At 40.3% G+C, this 27,706-nt stretch overlaps 1 protein-coding gene across 11 annotated transcripts in view; it reads right to left on the bottom strand.

Annotated features, from left to right (window-relative positions):
• Positions 1-12,015: 12,015 nt before the first annotated feature.
• PIKFYVE (phosphoinositide kinase, FYVE-type zinc finger containing) overlaps positions 12,016-27,706 on the bottom strand; it is a 117,511-nt gene continuing 101,820 nt past the window's right edge. For all 11 annotated transcript variants that reach the window (XM_067470230.1, XM_067470244.1, XM_067470239.1 and 8 more), the window contains 6 exons: positions 26,814-26,990; positions 26,461-26,564; positions 24,969-25,097; positions 23,191-23,452; positions 20,698-20,772; positions 12,016-19,073 (listed from right to left, as the gene is read on the bottom strand). In XM_067470230.1, coding sequence (XP_067326331.1) covers positions 18,958-19,073; positions 20,698-20,772; positions 23,191-23,452; positions 24,969-25,097; positions 26,461-26,564; positions 26,814-26,990 — 863 coding nt within the window. In that variant the 3' untranslated portion in view covers positions 12,016-18,957. The remainder of the gene's footprint in view (positions 19,074-20,697; positions 20,773-23,190; positions 23,453-24,968; positions 25,098-26,460; positions 26,565-26,813; positions 26,991-27,706) is intronic.

Below are 27,706 nucleotides of genomic sequence, written 5' to 3'. Positions count from 1 at the left end.
GGAGGAGGAGGAGGAGGAAGAGCGATCCCTTTCCCAGAGCCGAAGCCGCTCCTCCAAAGTCGGAAGACAACTTCCCTCCTGCTCCCTCCAGCAGCCGCTCCGCCTTGAATGAGGCGCAACGAAGAAGAGGAGGTGGCTGGAGGGTGGGGGCTCTCGCCGTGGAAGCGCATTCTGGGGAGCCAAGGCTGGGTGTCACTGCCCTCATCTCCAGCATACAAAGAAGGCAGGTCCTGAGCACGTTTCCCCAAAGTTTTTCCCTCCCTCCCTTTTCCTTCCTTCTCCTTCTCCTTCTCCATTTCCTTCCTTCCTTCCTTCCTTCTTCTTCTCCTTCCTTCCTTCTCCTTCTCCTTCCTTCCTTCTCCTTCCTTCCTTCCATCCTTCTTTCTCCTTCCTTCCGTCCTTCTTTCCTTCTTTCCTTCCTTCCTTCCTTCCTAACTTCTACTTCTTTCCCCTTCCTTTCTTCCTTCTTTCCTTCCTTCTTTCCTTCTCCTTCCTTCTCCTCCTTTCTTCTCCTTCCTCCCATCTTTCCTTCCTTCTCCTTCCTTCCTTCTCCTTCCTCCCATCCTTCCTTCCTCTTCCTTCTCCTTCCTTCCTTCCTTCCTCTTCTTTCCTTCTCCTTCCTTCCTTCCTTCCTTCCTTCCTTCCTTCTTTCCTTCTCCTTCTCCTTCTTTCCTTCCTCTTCCTTCCTTCCTTCCTTCTCCTTCTCCTTCCCTCCTTCTCCTTCCTTCCTTATCCTTCCTCCCATCCTTCCTTCCTTCCTCCTCCTCCTTCCTTCCTTCCTTCCTTCCTTATCCTTCTCCTTCCTTCCTTCCTTCCTTCTCCTTTCTTCCCCTTCTTTCCTTCCTTCTCCTTCTTTTCTTCCCCTTCCTTCCTTCCTTCCTTCCTTCCTTCCCCTTCTCCTTCTCCTCTTTCTCCTTCTCCTTCCTTCCTTCCTTCCTTCCTTCCTTCCTTCTCCTTCCTTCCTTCTCCTTCCTTCTACTTCCTTCCTTCCTGATAGTATAGAAGCAGGCTTCAGCACCTTCCTTCTTCTTCATTCCTTCTCCTTCTCCTTCCTTCCTTCTCCTTCCTTCCCCTTCTCCTTCTCCTCTTTCTCCTTCTCCTTCCTTCCTTCCTTCCTTCCTTCCTTCCTTCCTTCCTTCCTTCCTTCCTTCCTTCTCCTTCCTTCCTTCTCCTTCCTTCTACTTCCTTCCTTCCTGATAGTATAGAAGCAGGCTTCAGCACCTTCCTTCTTCTTCATTCCTTCTCCTTCTCCTTCCTTCCTTCTCCTTCCTTCCCCTTCCTTCCTTCCTTCCTTCCCCTTCTCCTTCTCCTCTTTCTCCTTCTCCTTCCTTCCTTCCTTCTCCTTCCTTCCTTCTCCTTCCTTCTACTTCCTTCCTTCCTGATAGTATAGAAGCAGGCTTCAGCACCTTCCTTCTTCTTCATTCCTTCTCCTTCTCCTTCCTTCCTTCTCCTTCCTTCCCCTTCCTTCCTTCCTTCCTTCCCCTTCTCCTTCTCCTCTTTCTCCTTCTCCTTCCTTCCTTCCTTCCTTCTCCTTCCTTCCTTCTCCTTCCTTCCTTCTACTTCCTTCCTTCCTGATAGTATAGAAGCAGGCTTCAGCACCTTCCTTCTTCTTCATTCCTTCTCCTTCTCCTTCCTTCCTTCTCCTTTCTTCCCCTTCCTTCCTTCCTTCCTTCCCCTTCTCCTTCTCCTCTTTCTCCTTCTCCTTCCTTCCTTCCTTACTTCCTTCCTTCCTTCCTTCCTTCCTTCCTTCTTTCCTTCCTTCTCCTTCCTTCCTTCCTTCCTTCCTTCCTTCTCCTTCCTTCCTTCTCCTTCCTTCTCCTTCCTTCCTTCCTGATAGTATAGAAGCAGGCTTCAGCACCCCCACCCCGAAATTCTCAGGGTGGTCTGAGAGAAGGCCTTACTGGTACATTATTGAAACTGTTATGTTTATTCATATCATGATCTGATCACCATGCTCAATATATTTCATATGCATGGGGGTTTTTGGGTAATGATACGAAAGGTTTGCTAGGGTAGACCCTCTTTCAGACTCAGCCCCCCCCCCCCCAATCAAAATCCTGGCTATGGCCTATAGATGCTTTGTTTCTTAAACAGTGGGTCTCGACTCTAAATGCAAAGTCCCTTTACTCAACACTGAAGTCACAAAATATTTGACACCAGTCAAAGGTTTCTGAATGCTCCTTATTTACACAAAACTGTTAGCAAAGACCTACATCAGGGGTCCTCAAACTTTTTAAACAGATTAAAATGAAGAACAGTTTTAACAAATATAAACTTATTAGTATTGGGAAGTGTGGGCCTGCCTTTGTCTGATGAGATAAGATTGTTGTTGTGGTGTGCTTTCAAGTCATTTAAGACTTAAGTTGACCCTTAGCGAGGGCCGGGCAAATTACCTTGGAGGGCCGTATCTGGCCCTCGGGCCTTAGTTTGAGGACCCCTGACCAACAGGGTATATAGTAGACTCTGCAGAACATGTTTGTATTATAAGGGAAAGATTTCCCCTTAGCATTTATTCTAGTCGAGTCTGACTCTGGTGGTTGGTGCTCATCTCTGGCTGAAGAGCCAGCGTTGTCCATAGACAACTCCAAGGTCATGTGTCTAGCATGACTGCATGGAGTGCTATTGCCTTCCCACTGGAGCAGAACCTATAGATCTCATATTTGCATGTTTTCAAACTGCTAGGTTTGCAGGAACTGGGCGGGAGCTCAACCTGCTCCCTGGAGCCATCAGAGGCTATATATATATATATATATATATATATATATATATATATATAATCAATAAATTCCTTATAGAAACCTGATTATCTAAGACTGTCAGTGACAAAACTCCATTTATAAATGTAACATACATATTTCAAACATTTAACAAAAAGGAAATCAGCCCATTGAGCAAGCCTTGTAGATGCTGATTTATTATACAGCCCAACAACAACATTTATTGGGAGTATTGTGTGGTTTCCAGGCTGTATGGCTGTGTTTGAGCAGCATTTTCTCCTAATTTTTCGCCTGAATCTGTGGCTGACATCTTCATTCCTTCATTTTTAGGCCTGTATCTCAAAAACTAGAGCCTATAAAGGGAAACTGCACATTTGGGTGCTTCTTGTGTTTTAAATATGTTGTACTTGGATTTGAGCCTTGAAAGGAGGCAGGTAACAAATATATAATAATAATAATAATAATAATAATAATAATAATAATAATGATGACAACAACAACAACAACAATAACTGGAAAAGCTGACACGATATGAGGATTTAAAGATCGAACTGCAAAGACTCTGGCACAAGCCAGTAAAGGTGGTCCCAGTGGTGATCAGCACACTGGGTGAAGTGCCTAAAGACCTTGACTTGCACTTAAACACAATCGGCGCTGACAAGATTACCATCTGCCAGCTGCAGAAGGCCACCTTGCTGGGATCTGCATGCATTATTCGCCGATACATCACACATCCTAGACACTTGGGAAGTGTCCAATGTGTGATCCAATACAACAGCCAGCAGAGTGTCTGCTGTGGACTCATCTTGTTGTGTTTCTAATAATAATAATAATAATAATAATAATAATAATAATAACTGCAAAGACTCTGGCATAAACCAGTAAATTGGCGCACTGGGTGTCGTGCCAAAAGATCTCAGCATTTGGAAACAATAAACATTGACAAAATCACGATCTGTCAACTGCAAAAGGCCACCTTGCTTGGATCTGTGCGCATCATTCGAAAATACATCACACAGTCCTAGACGCTTGGGAAGTGTTTGACTTGTGATTTTGTGACATGAAATCCAGCATATAGATCTCGTTTACTGTGACATATTGCACTTTTGTGTCAGTAAAATAATAATAATAATAATAATAATAATAATAATAATAATAAATCAATCTGTTTATTGATTAGTCCACTGACCATATCAACAATAAAAGACAAGAATAAAAATACACAATTATAGATATTAATTAGACATTAAAACTCCTGTAATAGTAAACTACAATGAACTAAAAACAATAAAACTTGATTAAATAATAAGTTTGCTAAAATGGGATTAAATTACAAGATGAATGTGGGGGAGTAGAGTGACAAGTGTAAAAGTCAGTTGGAGAATTTCGATAAGTTCATTGCCATGACTTCACCAAACTAGAATCCCATAACATTGAACCATTGGACTAAAAAGGTATTAATTCTGTATTCATTCCTTAATTCAACAATGTATATGTCCCCTTTGACAGATGAAGCTGAGTTTAAAGGCTCCTGACAAAGGAGAGCACATCACACACTCCCACGCAGTCCTTTTCCCCTGGAGAACAGCTCCTGGAAGCCCTTTAAGATACAAGGCAGTGTATTCCTCGCTCAAACAGCTCTTACCGTCAATCAAGAAGCTCTTCCTAATATTTAGGGGAATCTCTTGATGCAGCAGAGAGTGAGTTTGCTCCATGACATCTTTTCAGATATGTCAACACTCCTGAATACGTCTCTTCATTACTTTCTCAGGCAAAATATTGTGGTCCCTCATAATCGGTTTCCAGTCTTTTGTCTTGGACACATTTCTGCCTGTCGATATCCTTCTCCCAAGTGAGCCCGATCAAGGCAGAAGAGTGTGCCCTTGTTACTTCTCCCTATGCCAGAGCTGGGCACTTATGCTTTTGAGAAACAGGTATGTCTAATATATATAGAAATATAATAATAATAATAATATAGAATAATACAATAATAAATATATAATAATATAAATAATACAATAATAAAATAATAATAATACAATAATAATACAATCTTCTATCTATATAAATAAAAATGTAATGTTAGTTTGTGGGATTAACATAACTCACAAACCACTGGACGAATTGACACCAAATTTGGACACAAGACACCTCTCAGGCCAATGTCTGCATGGAGCACTGTTACCTTCCCACTGGAGCAGTACCTATTGATCTACTCACATTTGCATGTTTTTGAACTGCTAGGTTGGCAGAAGCCGGGGCTGACAGCGGAAGCTCACGTCGCTCCCCAGAATCGAACCTGCAACCTTTCGGTCAACAAGCTCAGCAGCTCAGCACTTTAACCCACTGCTCCACCGGGTCCTTCCACATACATCAACTCAAATCAATATATACACTCCTATGTTGCAACTGTTTAAAATTGCAAACAAAAATTCACATGTGGTGGAAATGCAAAACAGTCAAAACCTTCTAGCATAAGATTTATAAAAAAACAGAATCAATTTTACAAATCAAATTCGATTTCAAGCCGGAGTATTTTCTACTGGGCATAACTGATTTTGACATGGACAGTAATACAAGTAAAATATTTTTATATATATATAGCAACAGCAGCAAGAATAAAACTAGTGCAATTCTGGAAAGACAAAGAAACACCCACGATAGAGCAGTGGATAGTCAAAATTCTAGAGATCATGAATATGGACTTACTAACAGAATTTGATTAAAACAAAAAATAGGAATTGGGACAAATTTCTAAATTTCCTTGAACAGGAGAATAAGGAGATAAATATTCTGAGAATGTAACAGAGCAAATAAGAACTAAACAACAATAAAAATAAATTATAATAATAAAAATAACAAATAAAGATATACATAGATATATGCATACAGCACAACAAGAATATAAAAAAAGACAAGAGAAAAACAAAAATAATAACTATTAAAAAGAAGAAGAAGAAGAAGAAGAAAGAAGAGGACCGTCGTTCCCACAATAGAGAAGATAGAGAGACATTCAGTCTTGGATAAGAAGAGAAATTTTGGACCTGGAGATCCTGGAAGCACACTATCTCAGTAGAGACCAGCTCTTGGGTCATCTACATGTTCTTTCCTACCTCCCACCCACCTACCCCGCCCCCGTCCCCCACTTTTTTTTCTTTGCTCCTTTTCTCCCCCTCCTTTCTCCTCTCTCCTCTCCTTATTTCCCGTCTGTCTTTTGATACTCTATCTACCTCACATTGTTCCCCCACTTTCAATGTATGTGGACTCGTTTTATCTTAAAATGTAATCTTAGCATTTTCACCTCTTTTCTATCCCGCTCTGTTCTTGGGAGCACATTATTCTAAATAAAAACAATTTTTAAAATTTGCAAACAAAATAAGGGATGCAAAGTGAAGTTACATGTTAGTAAACAGTGAAACAAATGTCAGCAGAGAATACATTGAGCAAGCATTTAGGACTGTGAGCCAAAGGGAGGAGAAACAGATTGCAGCAAAGCTGGACGAATTCTTTACATCTAACTTTTCTGCAAAAATGTTTTGTTTTTTTTCAGGAAAGGAGTCTGAAGAAATAAGGCAAATAATGGTAGCCAGAGACAGACTTGAAGGCCTTATTAATAACTTAAAATATTAGCAAATTACTGGGTCCTGAGAGTATCCACCTGAGAAGGAACTTTCAGAAAAATTGCTGTGTTTTTCAAAACAACTGGTACACCGAGGTCTAAAAATGTTCAGTGTATAAGATGATTTTTCAAAAGGGGATCACAGGGAGAGCTGGGGAATTATTAGATGTTTAGCTTAGCATCTGCTCCAGATAAATTAGAGGAAAACATTATACGTTCCCAAACACCCAGAAGAATAGATCTTGCTGGCAAAAAAAAAAAATCAATACAGCTTCTGCGTGTAGTGAATTCCTACCTAGTTTACCCAGTCAGTTTTAAGTATGACTTTTAAATCACAATCTAGGCTGATTGTGTTTCAACTTTTGTCTCAGGTATTTTAAAATGCCTACGTTTTACTCTATGCTTTGATTATTGAATTTTAACTATGTTTTAATGTGGGATTTTATAGATGTATTTGACTATGTTGTGCCCTGCCTCAAGCAAAGTGGAGGGCTAGCTAGTTGTTGTTATTATTATTATTATTATTATTATTATTATTATTATTATTATTATTATTTGAAACACAAGATGAGTCCACAGCAGACAAGATCACTGGCTGTTGTATTGGATCACACGTCAGACACTTCCCAAGTGTCTAGGAGTGTCTAGGACTGTGTGATGTATCTGTGAATAATCCCAGGAAGGTGGCCTTCTGCAGCTGGCAGATGGCAATTTTGTCAGCGCCAATTGTGTTTAAGTGCAGGCCAAGGTCTTTAGGCACTGTACCCAGTGTGCTGATCACCACTGGAACCACCTTGACTGGCTTGTGCCAGAGTCTTTGTAATTCGATCTTTAAATCCTCATATCTTGTCAGCTTTTCCAGTTGTTTCTCTTCAATCCATCTGTCACCTGGGATTGCAACAGTGACGATCCATACTTTGTTTTTTAACATTATTATTATTATTATTATTATTATTATTATTATTATTATTTACACATGGGTTGCCTGTAAAAGTGACAGCTTAACCAGAGAGAAAAGACTAAAAATTTTACATCCTTGCACCCCCAGTGTCTCAAACAGGATCTTGTCCACCATTGTTGCCATTGGATCAAAAGCCAGCTTATAAAATCCAATGAAAAAATTGTGAATTAATAATAATACTTTATTTATATTCCGCTCTATCTCCCTAAGGGGACTCAGGGTGGATTACACAGATAGGCAAACATTCAATGCCTTTAATACAGTGAAATAACAATGATACACAAATATACAGAACAAAGGTAAAGGCTATGCTCAACTCCGGCAGTGCTCAACTCCGGCAGTGCTCAAAGACTGTGGGACATTGCCGTCTATGAGCTGCATTCCCACTTGGATGTTTCTTGTTCCCCAAGTGCCCTGAGGATACATTATGCTGGGACTTTTCCATGAAGCAAATAATCTTAAGAACTTGACTGTGGCCATGGGGAGGTGCTCTTTTTCTCTTTTCCAAGCCAAGGATATGTTCTCAGTAGGTACCTCCTGGTCATGTTGCCGGCATGGTTGCATGGGCGCCTTTATTACCTTCCCGTTGAAGCAGTACCTATTGATTTATTCAAATACGAATGTTTTCAAACTGCTGGGTTGGCAGGAGCTAGGGCTAACAATGGGAGCTTACCCCGACCCATGGCTTTGAACTGCCAACCTTTAAGTCAGCAAATTCAACACTTCAGTAGTTTAACCCGTTGCACCACCACGGCCCTATTGTAGCAGGGCCTTAAATTTTTAATTTAGCCTGTTCCCCTATATTTAGGCTTCCTTGTTGAAGACAAAAAATTATTTTTCTACATAAACATTGTGGAAGTCCATTCATTTTTATGCAGCACTGGTATATCAAGATTTTTTTGAAATATAGAGAACACCTTATTCAAAAAGGACTTTCAGAACAAAGGAGTAAACTGTTCCTGGACTCTTAATGCATGTCCTCAACGCATTTGTGAATGGAAATGCTGTTAGATGAGAATAATCAATGATGATTGTTGAAGTGAGATTTCATTCCGTTACTACTTCAGTGCTGGAAGGCAGTCTGTACATTCTGTACAAACTTGCAATTTTGTGTCTGTGAACCAACCAGGGGGGAGATCTGAAAAGTTTGTTTTGGACTTTGGGTCTTTTCAGATTTTGGATACAGGCAGCCCTTAAGTTACGAACAAGGTAGGTTCTGTAGATTTGTTCTTAAGTTGAATTTGTATGTAAGCCAGAACAGGTATATTTCTTAAGTGTAACTCCAGCCATGTGTGTGTGTGTCTGTGTGTAATATCCAATCCGATCTGATTTCTCGTCAGTCCACTTCTTTGGGCTTCACACAAATCAAAGGTGTAACTGGGTGACACCTGTTTGACTCCACAACCATTGTCTTGTGGAGTCCCTCAGGGTTCAGTACTGTCCCCGATGTTATTTAACATCTACATGAAGCCGCTGGGGGAGATCATCTGGAGTTTCGGAGTAAGGTGTTATCTGTACACAGATAATGTCCAAATCAGTCACTCCTTCCCACCTGTTACTAAGGAGGCTGTTCAGACCTTGAACCGGTGCTTGACTGCTGTGTCGGACTGGATGAAGGCTAACAAATTGAAATTGAATCCAGACGACAGAGGTTCTCCTGGTCAGTCGAAAGGCTGAACAGGGCATAGGGTTACAACCTGTTTTGGATGGGGTTACACTCCCCATGAAGACATAGGTTCACAGCTTGGGAGTGATCCTGGACTCATCGCTGAGCCTGGAACCCCAGGTTTCGGTGGTGGCCAGGGGAGCTTTTGCACAGTTAAAACCCGTGCACCAGCTGCACCCGTACCTTGCGAAGTCTGGTTTAGCCACACTCTGGTTACATCCCAAATAGATTACTGCAATGCGCTCTACGTGGGGCTGCCTTTGAAGACGGTTCGGAAACTTCAGCTAGTTCAACGGGTGGCAGCCAGATTACTAACTGGGGCGACATACAGGGAGCATGCCATCCCCCACTATGCCAGCTCCACTGGTTGCCAGTCCATCTCCCAGCCCAATTCAAAGTGCTGGTTTTGACCTATAAAGCTCTATACAGTTCTGGCCCAACTTACTTGTCCGAACGCATCCACCTCTACATCCCACCTCGTAATCTAAGATCATCCGGGGAGGCCCTGCTCTCACTCCTATCAACAGCACAAATGCGTCTGGTGGGGATGAGAGACAGGTCCTTCTCGGTTGTGGCCCCCCACCTATGGATCACACTCCCAAATGAGGTAAGATCCGCTCCCTCCCTCCTGGCTTTAAAAAAAATTCTGGGACCAGGCCTTCGGACAGTAGATATGTGTAGCATTTTAGAGAGACATTGACTGGAACGTCGATTCAACTGACGAGATGCTTGTTGACCTAGTTTTTAAATTATGGTTTATGTTTAATTGTGGTTTTACTATTGTAATTGTTTGTATCGGCATCATATCAGTGCCCAACGTAAGGCACTGAATCTTGCCATTATTTATGTGTAAATCGCTTTGAGTCCCCCCAGGGGTGAGAAAGGCGGTATTTAAATGCTCTAAATATATAAATAATAATAAAAGACAATATTTATTTATGTTCCTTTTCCAAGTTATACACATTCTAAAATATTTTTGCATGTGAAGCAAGTTTCTGTACATGGAAATAACAGAAGGCATAGGTGTCACCCATCCTATGGACAATTTCAGATTTTGGAGTATTTTGGAGCATTTTGGAATTCTCAATAAGGGATGCTCAAGGTGTATTTGTTTGACTGTCCTCTCTAAGGCTGAAGAGCAGTTTGTTGAATAGTTCATTTGATTCTCTTCTAACAATTCTCTTCTATCAATCAATTCTCTTCTATCAATTCTGAACTCTGTTCAGATCAAAATTTACTTGAAGTTCCCAATTTTAGGACCTTTAACCTGATGTCTACTGGGCGTAGAGCATTTACAGTGGTGGCTCCTTACCTGTGGAATGCCTTGCCAGCGGGGACACGAGCTCTCAGAGATTTACTATCCTTTCGTGAAGCTTGTAAAACTTATTTATTTAGGCTGTCATTTGAACCTTGCTGATCGAATTTTTCCTTGATTTTAATGTTATGTTGTGTATATTGTGAACCGCTCCGAGCCTTCGGGGAGTGGCGGTATATAAAATTGATTATCATAGAATCAAAGAATCAAAGAATTGGAAGAGACTTCATGGGCCATCCAGTCCAACCCCCTGCCAAGAAGCAGGAATATTGCATTCAAATCACCCCTGACAGATGGCCATCCAGCCTCTGTTTAAAAGCTTCCAAAGAAGGAGCCTCCACCACACTCCGGGGCAAAGAGTTCCACTGCTGAATGGCTCTCACAGTCAGGAAGTTCTTCCTCATGTTCAGATGGAATCACCTCTCTTGTAGTTTGAAGCCATTGTTCCGCGCCCTAGTCTCCAGGGAAGCAGAAAACAAGCTTGCTCCCTCCTTCCTGTGGCTTCCTCTCACATATTTATACATGGCTATCATATCTCCTCTCAGCCTTCTCTTCTTCAGGCTAAACATGCCCAGCTCTTTAAGCCACTCCTCATAGGGCTTGTTCTCCAGACTCTTGATCATTTTAGTTGCCCTCGTCTGGACACATTCCAGCTTGTCAATATCTCTCTTGAATTGTGGTGCCCAGAATTGGGCACAATATTCCAGGTGTGGTCTAATCAAAGCAGAATAGAGGGGTAGCATGACTTCCCTGGATCTAGACACTATGCTCCGATTGATGCAGGCCAAAATCCCATTGGCTTTTTTTGCCGCCATGTCACATGGTTGGCTCATGTTTAACTTGCTGTCCACAAGGACGCCAAGATCCTTTTCACACGTACTGCTCTCGAGCCAGGCATTGTCCCCCATTCTGTATCTTTGCATTTCATTTTTTCTGCCTAAGTGGAGTATCTTGCTTTTGTCCCTGTTGAACTTCATTTTGTTAGTTTTGGCCCATCTCTCTAATCTGTCAAGATCGTTTTGAATCCTGCTCCTGTCCTCTGGAGTATTGGCTATCCCTCCCAATTTGGTGTCATCTGCAAACTTGATAAATAAATATTCAGAAATTAGCTTCTGTAGCTTTTCATTGACCAAAGCCCAATTGAGAATTTACATTGTAAGCCTAGCCAAATGTATGTTTAAGCTGGTAAATATATTTTTGGCCCATGGCCAGGACACATTGAAGCTGTCTGTAGCAATGAAGATATGACCTTGGGTCTCTTGTAAGAGTACACAGACGCTTTTGATGTGCACGTTGTAACCTTGACATGAGCGAGCACTAACCTTAGAATCCTCATGTGATGTTGTATTACTAGTTCATTGGTTGGACTTATTAGTTGGATTTCTGACCCAAATGACCGCGTCATTAGCAGACTGGGTAGGCTCTCAACCCCTTTTCAAACTTGAGAACTTTTCCAGTTATTTTAGCCTTTTAACTTTTCCCTGCCCTTATGACTTGGAAATATTTTAGTTCCTTTTAAATCAGGATAGGAAAGAGATACCTAAAGTCAATGCCTGAAGCTGCAACATTTCAAAACCTATCAAAGGAAGTGGGCCACTCTCCTGCCTCGAGGTCTAATTGTGGTGAGACTTTGGCTTCCAAGAGCTCTGAGGATCCAAGATGACCATGTCCAGTGCTATTTCTGGAGTTTTCAGATAGTGATGAAATAAAGGGACGGAAGCATCAGTACACAGTAAGTACACTTCAATTACTTTATTTTCTATCTATCAATATATACAATTTAGTAAACCGAATAGCCAATGTAATTAAATAGTTCAGCATGTCAAGTTCATAAAAAATATACCCAGATCCAACGTATGATAAAATATACACATTATGATACATTAAATTAGTACTCTGAACATAGTTTGTTGATTAATCTGATTTTTGGGTGCTTCACTGGCCACAAAATTAGATTCTCGGATTGAGACCTGTATTGGGAGACATATATGTATCATGTAGCTATGCCCAGAGGCCCATTGTAGGGTTTCCAATGACAAAGGGGGTTCCAGCCTTTGTATTAAGGACAACGCTACTTTTGGGTCATGTAGTATATGATTTAAGAGCTACAGTAGGCATACCCACTCTTCAAAGGGCCCTCAAAAACACTCAGTTTCATATGGGCCTTTCTTCGGTCCTAAAAGAAAAGCAATGAAGCATGATTGTTTCACAGGTTGTTGTTTATATATACAGACATGTAGAAGTCACACAGCAAAATAGAAGCAATTACATTGCACTGACCAAAACTTCAATACTATATGAAGAATGTGCTTCTTAAAATACTCCATTAGCACCCGATTTCTGCATAAGGAGGTTCGGAACTTCATCCCAAACCATCAGGCTTTGCATATATCTGGTACAAATTGTTTCAGATAATATCGCAATCTGGTAACCGGTCCTTATTGCTTTTTTGAAGCCACTACTGGAGAACTGGAATGAAAGGAGACAACCTTAAGTATCAAACCACTAAAAAGTGAGAAATCCTGCAAACCTTGCCAGCCCTGGCACACTACTTTTTTGCCATGAAAAGCTGTCTGTTCATCATAGTTTTTAGTGGAAGTTGCAACACGTGAGCATGTTTAGCGGAGAGGAGAAAACATAAATACCTCACTGACATCTAGTCTTAAAATATATAAAGATAGTTATTAAATATGTTTAGGTGGAGGGGAGAAAATCCCTGATAGTTTTTATGGTAAAGCTCATACTAATGAAACTCCCTTTAGTCTCCAACCTAGTTTTGTTAATGTCTGGATATATTGAATACACAAACAGAATGAGCAGGACTACTTAATTTTTGTGTGTGTCAGGAGTGACGAGAAACTGCAAGTTGCTTCTGGTTGAGAAAATTGGCTGTATGCAAGGACGTTGCCCAGGGGATGCCCAGATGTTTTATCATTCTGTGGGAGGCTTCTGGAGCTGACAGACAGGAGCTCACCCTACTTATTGGATTCGAACTGCTGACCTTTCAGCAGTCCTGGATTTAACTGTGCCACTGGGGGGCTAATACTTTTAGCTAATTATTGGGGGATTGCTGCCATTTTTGGAATGTAGTGCTTCTGGTTGAAGCACCGGGACTGTGGCGCAGCTGGCTGGGAGTCAGCTGCATTAAGATCACTACTGACCAAAAGGTCATGAGTTCAAAGCCAGCCTGGGTCGGAGTGAGCTTCCGACCAATTTGTGTAGCTTGCTGTCGACCTTTGCAGCCCGAAAGACAGTCACATCTGTCAAGTAGGAAATTTAGGTACCACTTATGCAGGGAGGCTAATTCACACCATAAAAATCTCCAGCAAGCATGCAAAGAATGAGGAAGTACTTCATCAGTGTCACAAATGGACGGTGAAGCGACAGCTCCCCTGGTGGCCAGAATACCCTCATGAAAAAGCTGGAATGTTAAATAGCCTCTGTGTGTCTGTCTATATATGTTGTGTGTCTATGGCATTGAATGTTTGCCACGTATATGTACATTGTAATCCGCCCTGAATCCCCTGCGGTGTGAGAAGGTCAGAATATAAATACTGTAAATAAATATAAATACTGCAAATAATAGTGTGTAGAGAAATTCCCTGCAAGAACAAAATTTGAGATGGATATGCAGAATTCCATCAAATTTTATTGCTTGTGTATTCTGGACTTTTTTGCTTCTGTATCCTGCTTTGCATTTCAAGTAGAGCTTGAAGATCCGCAAGTGAATCATAGGAGTAGATTACCTGCCAACTGAGAAAAAACCTTTGAAACAACAACAGAACCACATTCTTATCTCAGAGCAAGCTGCAAATATTTATAGACACAAAAGGAAATGCAATTCTGGCTTCAGCTCATCCTTCTCCAAGGTAATGTCCTCAAGACTTTGGAATACACTACTTTACTGGCCATGCTAGATAAGGTGATGAGAAATGTAGTCTGAGACACCCAGAAGGTGGATGACGTTTTGCATCTTTAAAATGGATTGCTACTGCACCTTTTCAGCCAATGGAGGCCGGTGTTACTCTCTTGCCCTCACATTATGAGTTGTTTGGTTCTCTAGTATAGCACCCTAAGCTGTTGAGAGGTGCATACCTGCTCCATGATGTCTGCTTTGTCCACTATGAACAAACTTGGCCATAAGCATTTGACTAATAAAACACATCTATATCTATATCTATATAATAAAAGTCAGTGTTTGTATGTATGTGTGCGGTGGAAGGTGTATGTGGCAGCTTTCTGATTGGCTCCCACTTCCACAGGCCATTGCAACCTGCATGGGCGACGGACCTGGAGCAAACTTGGCACACATAACCCCCATGACCCCCTTTACGTCCTGTTGAGGTTTGGGGGAGGATGGACAAATGATGATGGGATTTGTAGTACTTTCAACCCCTTCAGTTCCCACAGACCACTGTGGCCCCCAACAAAGACCGATAAAGACCAAACTTGGCACACAGAGCCCCCATGACCCATTCTACATCCTACTGCAGTTTGTAGGAGGGCGGACCACGGATGATGGGACTTGCAGTAATTACACTTGCTTCCTGTGACCACAGCAACACTCAACCAATTACCAATAAAGACCAAACTTAGCACAGAGAGCCCCCATGGCCAACTCAACATGCTGGTACAGTTTGGGGGAGGACGAACCACAGATGATGGGCCTTGAAGTACCTTCACTCACTTCTCAAGACTGTTGTGAACCTCATCCAATGACTGATCAAGACCAAACTTCGCACACAGAGCCCCCATGACCCACTCTACATCCTGGTGCAGTTTGGAGGGGGATGGGCCACAGATGATGGGACTTGCAGTACCTTTACTCACTTTCTGTGACCACAGCAACACTCATCCAATTACCAATAAAGACCAAACTTGCTACAGACAGCCCCCATGACCAACTCAACACTCTGGTGCGGTTTGGAGGAGGACGGACCATGGATGATGGGACTTGAAGTACCTCCACTCACTTCCCGAGACCGCTGCGACCTTCATGCAATGACTGATCAAGACCAAACTTGGCACAAAGAGTCCCCATGACCCACTCTACACCCTGGTACTGTTTGGAGGAGGATGGATCATGGACAATGGGACTCGCAGTACCTTTACTAACTTCCTGAGACCACTGTGAGCCACATAAATAACTGATAAAGACCAACCTTGGCACACAATGCCTTTCTCAAATAACCCAGGCACCACCAGGTTCCCAAGCTAGTAATTAAATAAAACAGGATTTATTCTTACATCATAAAGACAAATGGGATCTGAACCTTTCCAGCGGTTGCTGGCGTCTCATTTGAAAGAGACCAACAATTTATATCCTTGCCCATTCTGCATAATCAATGCTTTATACGTGTAACACTTTCTTCTCAAGCCAGTTAATGAAGAAAGGTCTTTGAGGAGCTGTACGAGGAAAACCACTTCCTAATGCACCTTGTTCTTTGAAATTCATACAGCAAAGCTTCTCCAAAGCTTTAATACGACACAAATTGAATACTGCTATTCAAACCATCAAATTCTACAGGTAATTATAGAATTTTATACAGTTGAAAATTGAGGATTAGCAGATCTATATAAATTAAAGGAATATAAATGGTCAAACCTCAGCTATAAATACCCATTTATTGAAGCTGGTTATTTGGTTTCTCATTTGCAGGCTTGGACAAATTAAACTATAAGTGAAAAGCAAATTAAGAGTTGGAACTAACCATGGAGAAAGGGAGTCGACTTGCAACTGAATAGGATATGTCCATGCATGTTTTATTCAAAATCTAAATTTGGAGGTAAAGCTCTCATTAGAGTGTTGTGAGGTTTCCGGGCTGTACGGCTGTGTTCTAGCAACAATTTTTCCTGACATTTCACCTGCATCATGATCCCCTGAAGATGCCAGCTACAAACACAGGTGAAATTCATGAGAAAATCATAATAGAGCACGATCATACAGCCCGGAAACCACACAACACTCTAGTGATAAGCCTTTGACAATACAAAACCCTCATTATTGCAGTCTTATAATATACTACATCTGGTTTAAGATTGTTTCTCAGATTTTAAGCACAAAACCCCACATCAACATTTATAGTGGGAAACTTCTGCAGGGAGACAGTAGCACAGGAGTGTTGGGTTTAGCCAGGACTGCACAACCTGTGATCCTCCGAGTGTCTGGGACTCCAATTCCCAGAAGCCTTGGCCAGCTTGTCCAATGGCCAGGAATTCTGGAAGCTGAAGTATAAAACATCTAGAGGGCTGCAGGTGATGCAGGCCTAGTTTTGCTAACTGCTTACATTGAACTAGGGGCTGCGGTAGTTAAAGCACTAAGCTGTAGAATTTGCTGACCATAAGGTCAGCGGTTCGAATCTACGGCAGGCGTACGATTAGAGGCCAGCAACAACAGGAAAAGGAAATTTGGATTTTGCGATATGGATTCTCCCGGCTCGGCTTGGTTTTACTGGCACGTTAATCTATTAATTTATTATTAAATTTCAATGATGATAATGTACAATGTTTTAAAATGATTTTATTGTGAATTGTAATTTTTATGGTATTTATGCTGTTAGCGTCCTCTGATGCTCACGTGAGGCCGCGCTGAGTCCCCTTGTGGGGAGAAGGGCGGGATATAAATATACGAAATAAATAAATAAATATGGGACAGAGTGAGCTCCCACTGTTAGCCCCAGCTTCTGCCAACCTAGTAGTTTGAAAACATGCAAATTTGAGTAGATCAATGAGTACTGCGTTGGCGGGAAGGTAACAGCACTCCATACAATCTTGCCGGCCACATGATCTAGGAGGCATCTATGGACAACATCGGCTCTTCGGCTTAGAAATTGAGATGAGCTCCATCACCCCCCTCCCCAGAGTCGAACTCGACTAGACTTAATGTCAAGGGGAAACCTTGACTTTTTATACAGCAAACTTCTCGCCTTATTGCCTTGTTTTTTTTACTCATGTTGTATTTTGAAATGGTCATATGACTGGTCAAATAGATAAATAATTATTATTATACAGTGAACAACAGGTTTTCCATCCCAATAGAATGGTTCTTGGTCCTCTTCCATGGTCCTCAAGCCATGCAAAATGGTTCATGTAGTTTTAGAGGACTGGTTCTCAACCTGGGGTCCCCAGATGTTTTTGGCCTATAACTCTCAGAAATCTTAACAGCTGGTAAACTGGGAGTTCTAGGCCAAAAACATCTGGGGACCCCAGGTTGAGAACCACTGTTTTAGAGCTTCCCTGCCTCAAGGAGAAGGCTGCCCATACATTAAGACTGACCCCAGCTCTTGTACGTCATCTGGAAACTACACTCAGAGCAATATTCAAAAAAATTGTTAAGGAATGAAGACAATTTTAATCTTGCCTTAATTAGACACATGCTTCTTTTTACTGGCCTTTATTATGTACAAAGTAAACATTTCGTCATGAAGACATACACATATATATATATACACATATGTATATGTTCATTTAAAAGTGCTTTTTTTCTCAGGTTGTGAAGATAGCCAAATCTCCACCTATCTGGTCTATTATGCCCAACACAACATCCTAGTTTGATTCAGAGCACCTACAACTGCAACCAAGTTACATAGTGCACAAGAACTACTATTTAAGTATCTTAATCTGTTAGCACAACCAAAATGGATTCTATAGAGATACTTGAATACTACATTCCTCAAAATGGTGCTGAAATGAAAAGAAACCCCAACAATCCCCATTGTAGGATGCCTCCTTAAGGCAGCTAGTAGTTATTCCTTTAAAAATACTCATTGCCTCATGTAAGGTGGAGATGAGGAGAGGAAGGCAATGCAGCTACATATAGACTTTATGATAATGTGGAGACTGAGTAATCAGCTTAGTAGATATACAAGGGTCTTCCTTTTCATAAATTTTGGTTGGTGAGTACATCCGCAATGGAATTATTCTATTTCTTGGTCCAAAGCTGAAATCAAAGCTGGGGTAAACATGGAAAAGGGACCTTAAATTAATAATAATAATAACAACAAAAAGCTGAGCACATGTAGGTTCTCTACCACTGAAATTAAGGTTCCAGATGACAAAGTAGGATGTTGAGAAATGGCTAAAAATCACCAAATACTGCTCAGAGATATCTCAGTGCATCACAGACCCAATTTCACACCATACTGCTTACAGAACTCATTCTTAACACAGCAGTGATGCTGTTAACAGCTTCACTTAGCTCCTCATGATCGACTAGCTCTTTTTAAGCACTGCAATGCAGGCTGGTGTTTTGCAAATGCACCAACTACTACTGCATCTTAAAACTGTTTATACCACGTTCAAGGCCCACAAGGCCTGGTCTCTTCAAAAATTACACGCAGGATTCAGTGCTCCAGTACGATTCACAGTAACCTGTGGAAGATACTGCCTTGGTGCAAGGCTCACATATTTGATGGCTCCCCTGGTGTCCTTCTGAAGATGCAGTCCAGTTCTGATTGTGAAGGAATGGTCTTCTCCAGTCTGTCTTCAGCAAATATTCTGACATCACAACGTAAAGTGCAGACATTATACTTAAGACACAGAAGACAGTGGCTGAAGACCTTTTCGCAGGTGTAGAAGAGACTTTAGATGGAGAGGGCTGAATGGAAAGACAGCATTCCCTTTGTGTTCTCTTTCAATTTGAAGAAGTCATCCATCCCATCATGTAAGAACCGCTTCTCCTTAGCAATTCACACCCAACCCAGTCCAGTGGTCTGGCACCATCAAAAAATACTTGTCCATTGCTTCACAAAACCTGGTACGGTACAGTTCCGGAGATACTACCGTTGGCATTTTACCTAATAGTTTAAGGAAAGCAGAGAGAGAAGTGTGTTAAATGCCAGAATAACACAGTAATAATTTAATAAATTTACGAAGCTATAAAAAATCTCCAGCAAAGCATGCGGGGAATGCGGAAAGTACTTCATCAGTGTCGCAGATGGATGGTGAAGCGAGAGCTCCCCTGGTGGCCAGAAAATTGGAATGTTAAATAGCCTCTGACTGTCTGTCTATATGTGTTGTGTGTCTATGGCATTGAATGTTTGCCATATATGTGTACATTGTAATCCGCCCTGAGTCCCCTGCAGGGTGAGAAGGGCGGAATATAAATACTGTAAATAAATAAATAAAATAAAAAATAAGTGACAGCTCCCCTGGATGCCAGAATACCCTCATGAAAAAGCTGGAATGTTAAATAGCTTCTGTGTGTCTGTCTATATATGTTATGTGTCTATGGCATTGAATGTCTGCCATGTATGTGTAAATTGTAATCCGCCCTGAGTCCCCTGCGGGGTGAGAAGGGTGGAATATAAATACTGTATATAAAATAATAAGGAAACATGGGTCAAGATTTTTTTACTAAGTACAGCATTAGAAGAAAGTCAGCAAACTACAAGAGATTATGTTCTGTAGATCTACTAAATCCACATAAGCAGGGCAAAACCCTTTCAAGATTAGTAATCCTAATGTTTACAAAAGGAAGCATGATGCATTGTTACAAATCTATTTGGTAAAGATGAGAACTGATGCCCAGCTGAAATCTTCTATTACGTGATGTTTACTTTGAGAGACAAGTGGTCTTCATTGTAAATCGTGCTCTTTAAGCATTACATGCAAATCTCATTTGAAAATATTCTCCTGAAGATTTAGTAATCCAATATTAAGTTTGTGTATTTCGATGCATAAAATTAACAGTTAATAGTGGGAGCTGCGGTGATGCAAAGGGTTAAACCAGGGGTCCTCAAACTACGGCCTGGGGGCCGAATACAGCCCTCCAAAGTCATTTACTCGGCCCCCTCGCTCAGGGTCAACCTAAGTCTGAAATGACTTGAAAACACAACAACAACAACAACAACAACAACAACAACAACAACAACAATCCTATCTCATGAGCCAAAAGCAGCCTCACACTTCCCATTGAAATACTAATAAGTTTATATTTGTTAACATTGTTCTTCATTTTAATTATTGTATTGTTTTTAAGTGTTTTTCTGCAGTGTGCATAGAAATTCATTCTTGGTTTGTTTGTTTTTTCAAATTATAATCCAGCCCTCCAACAGTTTGAGGGACTGTGACCTGGCCCTCTGTTTAAAAGGTTTGAGGACTCCTGGGTTAAACCCTTGTTCCAGCTGCACTGCAGACCTGAAGGTTGGTGGTTCGAATCCACGAAACAGGGTGAGCTCCCGTCTGTGAGATCCAGCTTCTCATGTGGGGACATGAGAGAAGCCTCCCACAGGATGGTAAAACATCTAAGTGTCTCCTGGGCAACGTCTCTAAAGATGGCCAGTTCTCTCACACCAGAAATGACTTGAGGTTTTTCAAGCCACTTCTGGCACAAAAAAGCAGTTGATAGCGAATGCATGTAAAAGAAGGCAACCAAAAGAAGAAAAGCAGTATCAGATCCATTTCAAAGAGACATCTCACCTTGTCCTCCCAAGATACCTGTTGATTTCACCACCATTTCAAGTTTTTTGTCCCAAGTAAATGTACGAATATAATCTGTAATTAAGATAAATAACATGGATTAAATATAGCACTCTACTACAAGGCCAATCTCTGATGCTATGAAGAATGTGTCTTATAAATATGTTAATAAATTTAAACGTTTTCTTACCGAAAGGCAGAATAACCCTCACATGATTTTGTAATGGTGTACTCTCCCAGTTTGTATTGCTAAATTACTTTTATGTTTTATTTATATTTATTTATTTATGTTTTTAAAAGTTACTGAAGATTAGTAAGTGCTGTAGCTGTCTAGCTGTATACAGCAATACTATTGCACTTCTTCATTTTCAGTCATGTTGCTTGTCTCAGATCTTGCACAATGGGAAGCAATGCATTTCAACAGGTTTCGAATAAATAGCCAAAATGACTTTTAAAGCGTAATTACACACAAAATCACTGATAACAACTTGATAGAGTGAATGGTTCATTATAAACAGTTGAAAACAGTAACTTAAAATTAGAAGGCATTCAGACAAATTATTGTTCCCAGGGCACTGTGCTGAATTACAGTCAGGTAAAGGAGACATTTCATATATAACAAAACACAGGAATACTTCAGTTAACAAAGTCTGTGACAAAGAAGCTCCTTTTTACAAAGTGTTTTAGCCCACCTAGCTTTGTTTTTTTCTCTTCATCGTCTGTTTAGCTGAAAGGCTTTTTAAAAAGCAATATTTGCATTAAAATGTTAATCCTCTAGGCCTTCTGTAGAAGAGCTAAAGAAACACAGGCTTTTAGTGTCATTGCCTGAACAGGGAAGGAGCGGGATTCTACTCTATCTGATCCATAAACAGCAGCTTGACTCCAGAATCCTTCGCTAAATATGCATGAACAGCAAAACTGTGAGAAGACTGTGTCAAATTTGATTGTTTTAGTTGACTTTTATCTTTTAAAACTGCATTTTACATAGGTTTAAATTGCTTTAATATTGTGAATATCTTGATTCCATTTTAACATTCACTTTCTATACATCTTTAGCTGTATTGCACCGGGATTGTGGCACAGCTGGCTGAGTGTCAGCTGCATTAAGATCACTCTGACCAAAAGGTCATGAGTTCGAAGCCAGCCCGGGTTGGAGTGGGCTTCCAACCAATTGTGTAGCCTGTTGTCGACCTTTGCAACCCGAAAGACAGTTGCATCTGTCAAGTAGAAAAATTAGGTACCACCTTAAAGTGTGGGGAGGCTAAATTAATTAATTTATGAGGCCAAAAAAAAGACTCCAGCAAAGTACTCCAGCAAAAGCATGCAGGGAATGCGGAAGAATACAGAAGTACTTCATCAGTGTCGCAGATGGACGATGAAAGCGACAGCTCCCCTGGCGGCCAGAAAAAGTTAAATAGCCTCGGTGTATGCCTGTATATGTTGTATGTCAAATCGGCATTGAATGTTTGCCATATATGTGTACACTGTAATCCGCCCTGAGAAGGGCAGAATATAAATACTGTAAATGAATAAATAAATGTTGCTCTTTTAAAAATTGTAAGCCACCTTTTGGAAAGGGTGTTAAGATGACAACTGCTGCAGAAACACACCATATTTGATGCATCAACTGTTCTGGCCCAACCTACCAGTCCGAACGCATCTCCCCTTATGGACCATCTAGGACATTAAGATCATCTGGGGAGGCCCTGCTCTCGATCCTGCCTGCATCACAAATACATTTGGCGGGGATGAGAGACAGGGACTTCTCAGTGGTGGCCCTTCAGCTATGGAACACCCTTCCTAGAGACATTAAATCGGCCCCCTCCCTTTGACTCGGCTTTTTGAGCAAGCCTTTAAAAATGCAGTGTAACAGACATAAGAATATAGAACAAATGGATGATGAAATTGTCAACGTTTTAACTAGGAGATGCAAATGATTTATATCTTATTGATCTTGCTATGGTTTTATATTATATGTTAATGTTTGAAAATATTTTAAATGTTTTTATGATCTTGTTATGGTTTTATATTATATGTTGTATGCTATATGTTATGTTATATGCTATATTTTATGGTTATATGCTATATGTTATGGTTTTGTATTATATGTTATATGTTATATGGTTTTATATTATATGCTGATGACATTATAAATAAATATTATATGTTAATGTTTGAAAATGTTTTAAATGTTTTTATGGTGTTGGGCATTGAATTGTTGCCTCTGTGAACCACCTTGAGTCGCCTGAGGGCTGAGAAGGGCGGTATACAAATATATAAAATTAATTAATTAATTAATTGGTATTGGCACAAAACACAGATAATCAAGCAGACCACCTTTCCCTCCACAAAATACTTTGAGCATCGGTTTACAATGCCTGCACACAAATAACCAGGTAGCAGTCCTGAGTAGGTTCGGAGTAGTGGCTACTAAACCTGCAGTCATAAAGGAAAAGCCGCCCTCTTTGTTGTTCTCAATGAATGGTTACATACCAATAATCCCAACCACTAGTTCATCGGTGGTATCATCCCGGCCCACCAGAAGAGAGTAGTCAATGATGAGATGGCTGGAAAGGAAATAGGAGTCGCTGTGGATGGAAGCCTTCAGCACAGCCTTGGAATGAGATCGGATGTACAAAGGATTGTCCCGCACCAGCTTCAAGAGGTTTTCATCCAGCAGGACTACATCGCAGCTCTCCTTCCCTGTGTCTGTTTTCACATTTCTATTTCGCAAGGAGCCTTTCAAATCAAAGACCTAGGAGCAAAAAAAGAAGAAAGTTGCAATAAGGAGGATAGTGAAGGGCAATTTCTTCAAATTCCTGGAGTACCTATGACTATTTAATAAGATAATTCCTGCAGCACCCCCTCACTTAAATCTGTAATATACATTACATGTGTTCTTCAAACAGTAAAAAATGTTTTTTTTTCACACAAAAAATCCTTATACAATAGATACTTTGCTTATCTATATTTATTTATTTTGTTTGCATTATTTCTACCCCGCTCATATCAGTCCAGAGGCGACTCAGAGTGGCGTGACCAGGAATATAGATATCAGGGCAAGTAAGAATCCTGTTACCATGAAAATGCATTCAGTTGTAGAGTTTAGGCATCCAAACAAGCAGGCAAAGAAACCAAGGGCATTTGAACACAGCCAATAGAAGAGTGTCTTAGATGTGAATAATTTTAAATTGTGAGCTGTTTGAATCCCAATGTTTGTTTGTTTGTTTTTTGGGGGGTGAATATAACTGAATATAATAATCATCATCACCAAGACAGAATCATAGAATTGTAAGAGGCTTGTGAGCCATCCAGTCCAACCCCCTGCCAAGAAGCAGGAAAATTGCATTCAAAGCAACAATAATAAAAATATTATTAATAAATTATTATTATTATTATTATTATTAATAATAATAATAATAATATATTATTATTATTATTAGCAATGACAACAACTTTATGTTCATAATTGAGGTCTGACAGCACTGAATCTTGTGATTACCTACTTGGGGTGCCTCTTTCTGAGCAAAGAAGATTAGGTAATAGTATTAATTTAAAAACAAAGTAAGATAAGGAAATATTAATATTTTTAAGTACAGTTGGCATTCCATATCCACAGGTTCATTTATCCACAGCTTGAAAAAATTCCAAAAATAAATATTCCAAAACATAAACCTTGATCTTGCCATTTTATATAAATTACAGTGAACTTATTCTGCAAGCACCTCCTTCAAAAAAAGAAGTTTAAATCAATTTCACAAGCTAGTATTGGGGGCATGGGCATGTATTATTCATGAACGTTTCAAGCAAGGAGGCAGGTGGTACATCCATAACACCAAAAATGAATCAATGAATATGTAAAAATGGTGGAGGCATCTGATCATAACATATAAAAGGCTTCTTTGTATTTAGGGCTATTTTACTAAAAAATGAAAGCCACTTCCAATTTTAATTTTTTAAAACGCATATAACACAAGGTCTATTTTTGATCATAAACCAGCTGGATCCAAGAAATAATAATAATAATAATAATAATAATAATAATAATACTTTATTTATACCCCGCTCCATCTCCCCCAGGGGGACTCGGGGCGAGTCCCCAAATAAAGTTTAAAGACATGAGAACATGCACTTCTAAATAAGTAGTAAGGAAACTGTTTTGTTTTGTTTCAATGTCTGCAGGGTAAAACAAATCCATAAAACCAGGTGGAGAAGGCTGTCAACTCAATCCACAAAAGACAGCAGAATTACTCTTTGGGTCACTCATTCACCTGAGCCATCTTTCTGCCATAGAAGAGGTTTTCCATGACCAGCAGATCCAGTTTCTTCTCTGTGTTGTTCTGAGAATTCTTATATCCAATCCGATAAACCCCAAGAATCTTGGCCAAAGCTGTTGGTTTCTGAAATACAGTAGACTTGATCGGTCAAAAGATGCTCAAGCACCACATTTGAAGTAAAGACATCTGAAATACTCAGCTGCAAGGCTCAAAAGTAATGTTGACAGACTTGGAAGACCGGTGGGTCCCAACCTGTGGTTCGTGGACCACTAGTGATCCGCAAGAACTAAAATATGGTCCGCAGCCTCACCATTACTACATTGTTGCAACAAGAGTGACTGGTCTCGTGAAACCCTCGTATAGTGCCAAAGTTATTAAACAGAGGGTTGTTGTCATTTTTTCAGGCTATATGGCCATGTTCTAGAGGCATTCTCCCCTGACGTTTCACCTGCACCTATGGCAAGGATCCTCAGAGGTAGTGAGGTCTGTTGGAACTAGGAAAAAGGGGTTTATATATCTGTGGAATGACCAGGGTGGGACAAAGGACTTTTGTCTGCTGGAGCTAGGTGTGAATGTTTCAACTGACCACCTTGATTAGCATATAATGGCCTGACAGTGCCTCAAGCAAACTTTTGTTGAGAAGTGATTAGATGTCCTTGTTTGTTATTAAATAGAGTTTTCTGTTGGCGAGCAGATAGCAACTACTGGATGGCACTTGTTTTGTATTAGAAACTAGAGCTGATGTGGTCTATACAATGCAGTTTTCTGATAGCACCCCAAATAACAAAAACAAATCTAAAGTTGACCAAAAACTGATTCATAACCCTTTTGGTACTAATGTTGGAGAGCAGTCCCTGGTCAAAGTGATCCCTGGTCAAAAAAAGGTTGGGAACCACTGAGGTAGACAAAAATGCTTCTTTGGTAATTCTGATTATCTATATCAATGGCTGGGAGATAATTCTTCACTACTTTTGTTTTTTCAGGAAGCGGCAAGTAATTTTAAATATTTTTCCACCTGCAAGAAAGTCTTCACTATTTGCAGTCCAGAACTGATTCTGTGCAAAATTTGTACATAGAAAAAAAGCCTTTTTAGAATGGAAGCATTATTTTATATGCAGAAAATGCCAGTTTCTATGTGGAAAAAAACCAGCATAGATATGTTTGAAACATATAAAATATAAAATTTACACTATATACTATTTGCAACATTTTTGCACAGGAAACAATATTTTCTGTGCAGAAAATTATTTCTGTATAGGATTTTCTGCACAAATATTGCTGCTTTTCATGAAAAACTGCAAATCATGTGCAGAATAAGTCCTGAACTGTGAAAATTTCAGTTAGCCGAGGACCTTCGGAGTTTTTCCATATCCAAAACCTTTTTTCTGATCACTTTTCAAATACTTTAAAATATTTCTTCTACTAGCATGTACTGCTGCTTAAAACAGGAGGAACGTATCAAAACAAAATAGTTAATAAATCCTACCTTCTGCTGGACTGCATTAGTAATGTATGTGAAGTAATGTGGCGCAAAGTCCAAAAATGACTGGACCTCCAAGCGGGGCATTTGCTTCAATATGAAACGGTCATCTAAAGAAAAATTTCAAGGTTAGAGCACATAATTTAAACCTCAAGTGTGTATATAAAAGATATCAAACTTTTCCGTCAGGGTCTCTAAAATGTCATAACAATTGGAAACCAGAGTTCTGGCCCAATTTTCAAGGTGTAGGTTTTGTTTAATGGACAGTTGGTCCAAGATGTCCTTAAATGGCATAATCTATTTTTATGGAACAAAAACGGTGAACATTAATCAAGAAGCTTTAAACATCAGTCAATTACCTTCCGTAACATAAAATGCAGCTCCTGACTTCCCTCCTCGTGCCTGCCAAGGCAGTGAGTGAGAGAGAGAACGGATAAAATCTTCCTCGCTGCTTCCAAGTATCACTTCACGCATTTTATGGAACTCTCCTGCATAGTAAATCCGGCAATAGAATTTGGCATTTGCGTCAGAAAATTCTGCAGAAAAAAGTGATGGGGGAAGTTGTTACTAATGTTTTTATTTATTTATTTACTATATTTATATACCACCCCTCTCAGCCTGCAGGGGACTCGGAGCGGTGGACAGGTTGCTTCTAGTTTGGTATTGACTACTCTAAACTGACTGACAATGACTCTTCGGGTCTTCTAACAGAAGCCTTTTCCAAACTCTCTTGAAGATGTGAGAAACTGAACCCAGTCTCAGCATACAGATCATGGGCTTCATCAAGAAACTAAAGTTTTCTCCAACAGAGCCCTTGAGGGGGCTCAAAGTTGATGTGGCTCCTGTCTGTTAATAATAAAACAAATCTATGACAATGACAGGAAAAGTTAAAGAGGTATTAGCTATTAATATCACTGAAATGGGCATGCTGACCCGCATCAGGAATGTAAAGGAAGTTGAAATATGGTAGACAGTTCTCTTTTATGAGGTCCAATGCAAATTATTTGAACAAGCTGATGAATATTTATACAGAATTTTTCACTTCCATCATTCCATTTTTCTCTGTTCCTGCTGGCCTTTAAGAGGAGATTCTGATTGTAAGAATAACCATTCCAGCATTTATAAAGCACTTCTGAATAGCGACAGCCTGTCACATACATTACCTCAACAAGCAACTATAAATAGTTCTGACTGTCCCTCAATGGCAAAAGGATACTGATTAGAAGAAAAAGTGGCCAGCTCCTGAATCTGA

This window comes from Anolis sagrei, chromosome 1 (assembly GCF_037176765.1).
Source record: "Anolis sagrei isolate rAnoSag1 chromosome 1, rAnoSag1.mat, whole genome shotgun sequence".
NCBI lineage: Eukaryota > Metazoa > Chordata > Lepidosauria > Squamata > Dactyloidae > Anolis > Anolis sagrei.
This window is presented reverse-complemented; position numbering and strand designations above follow the sequence as displayed.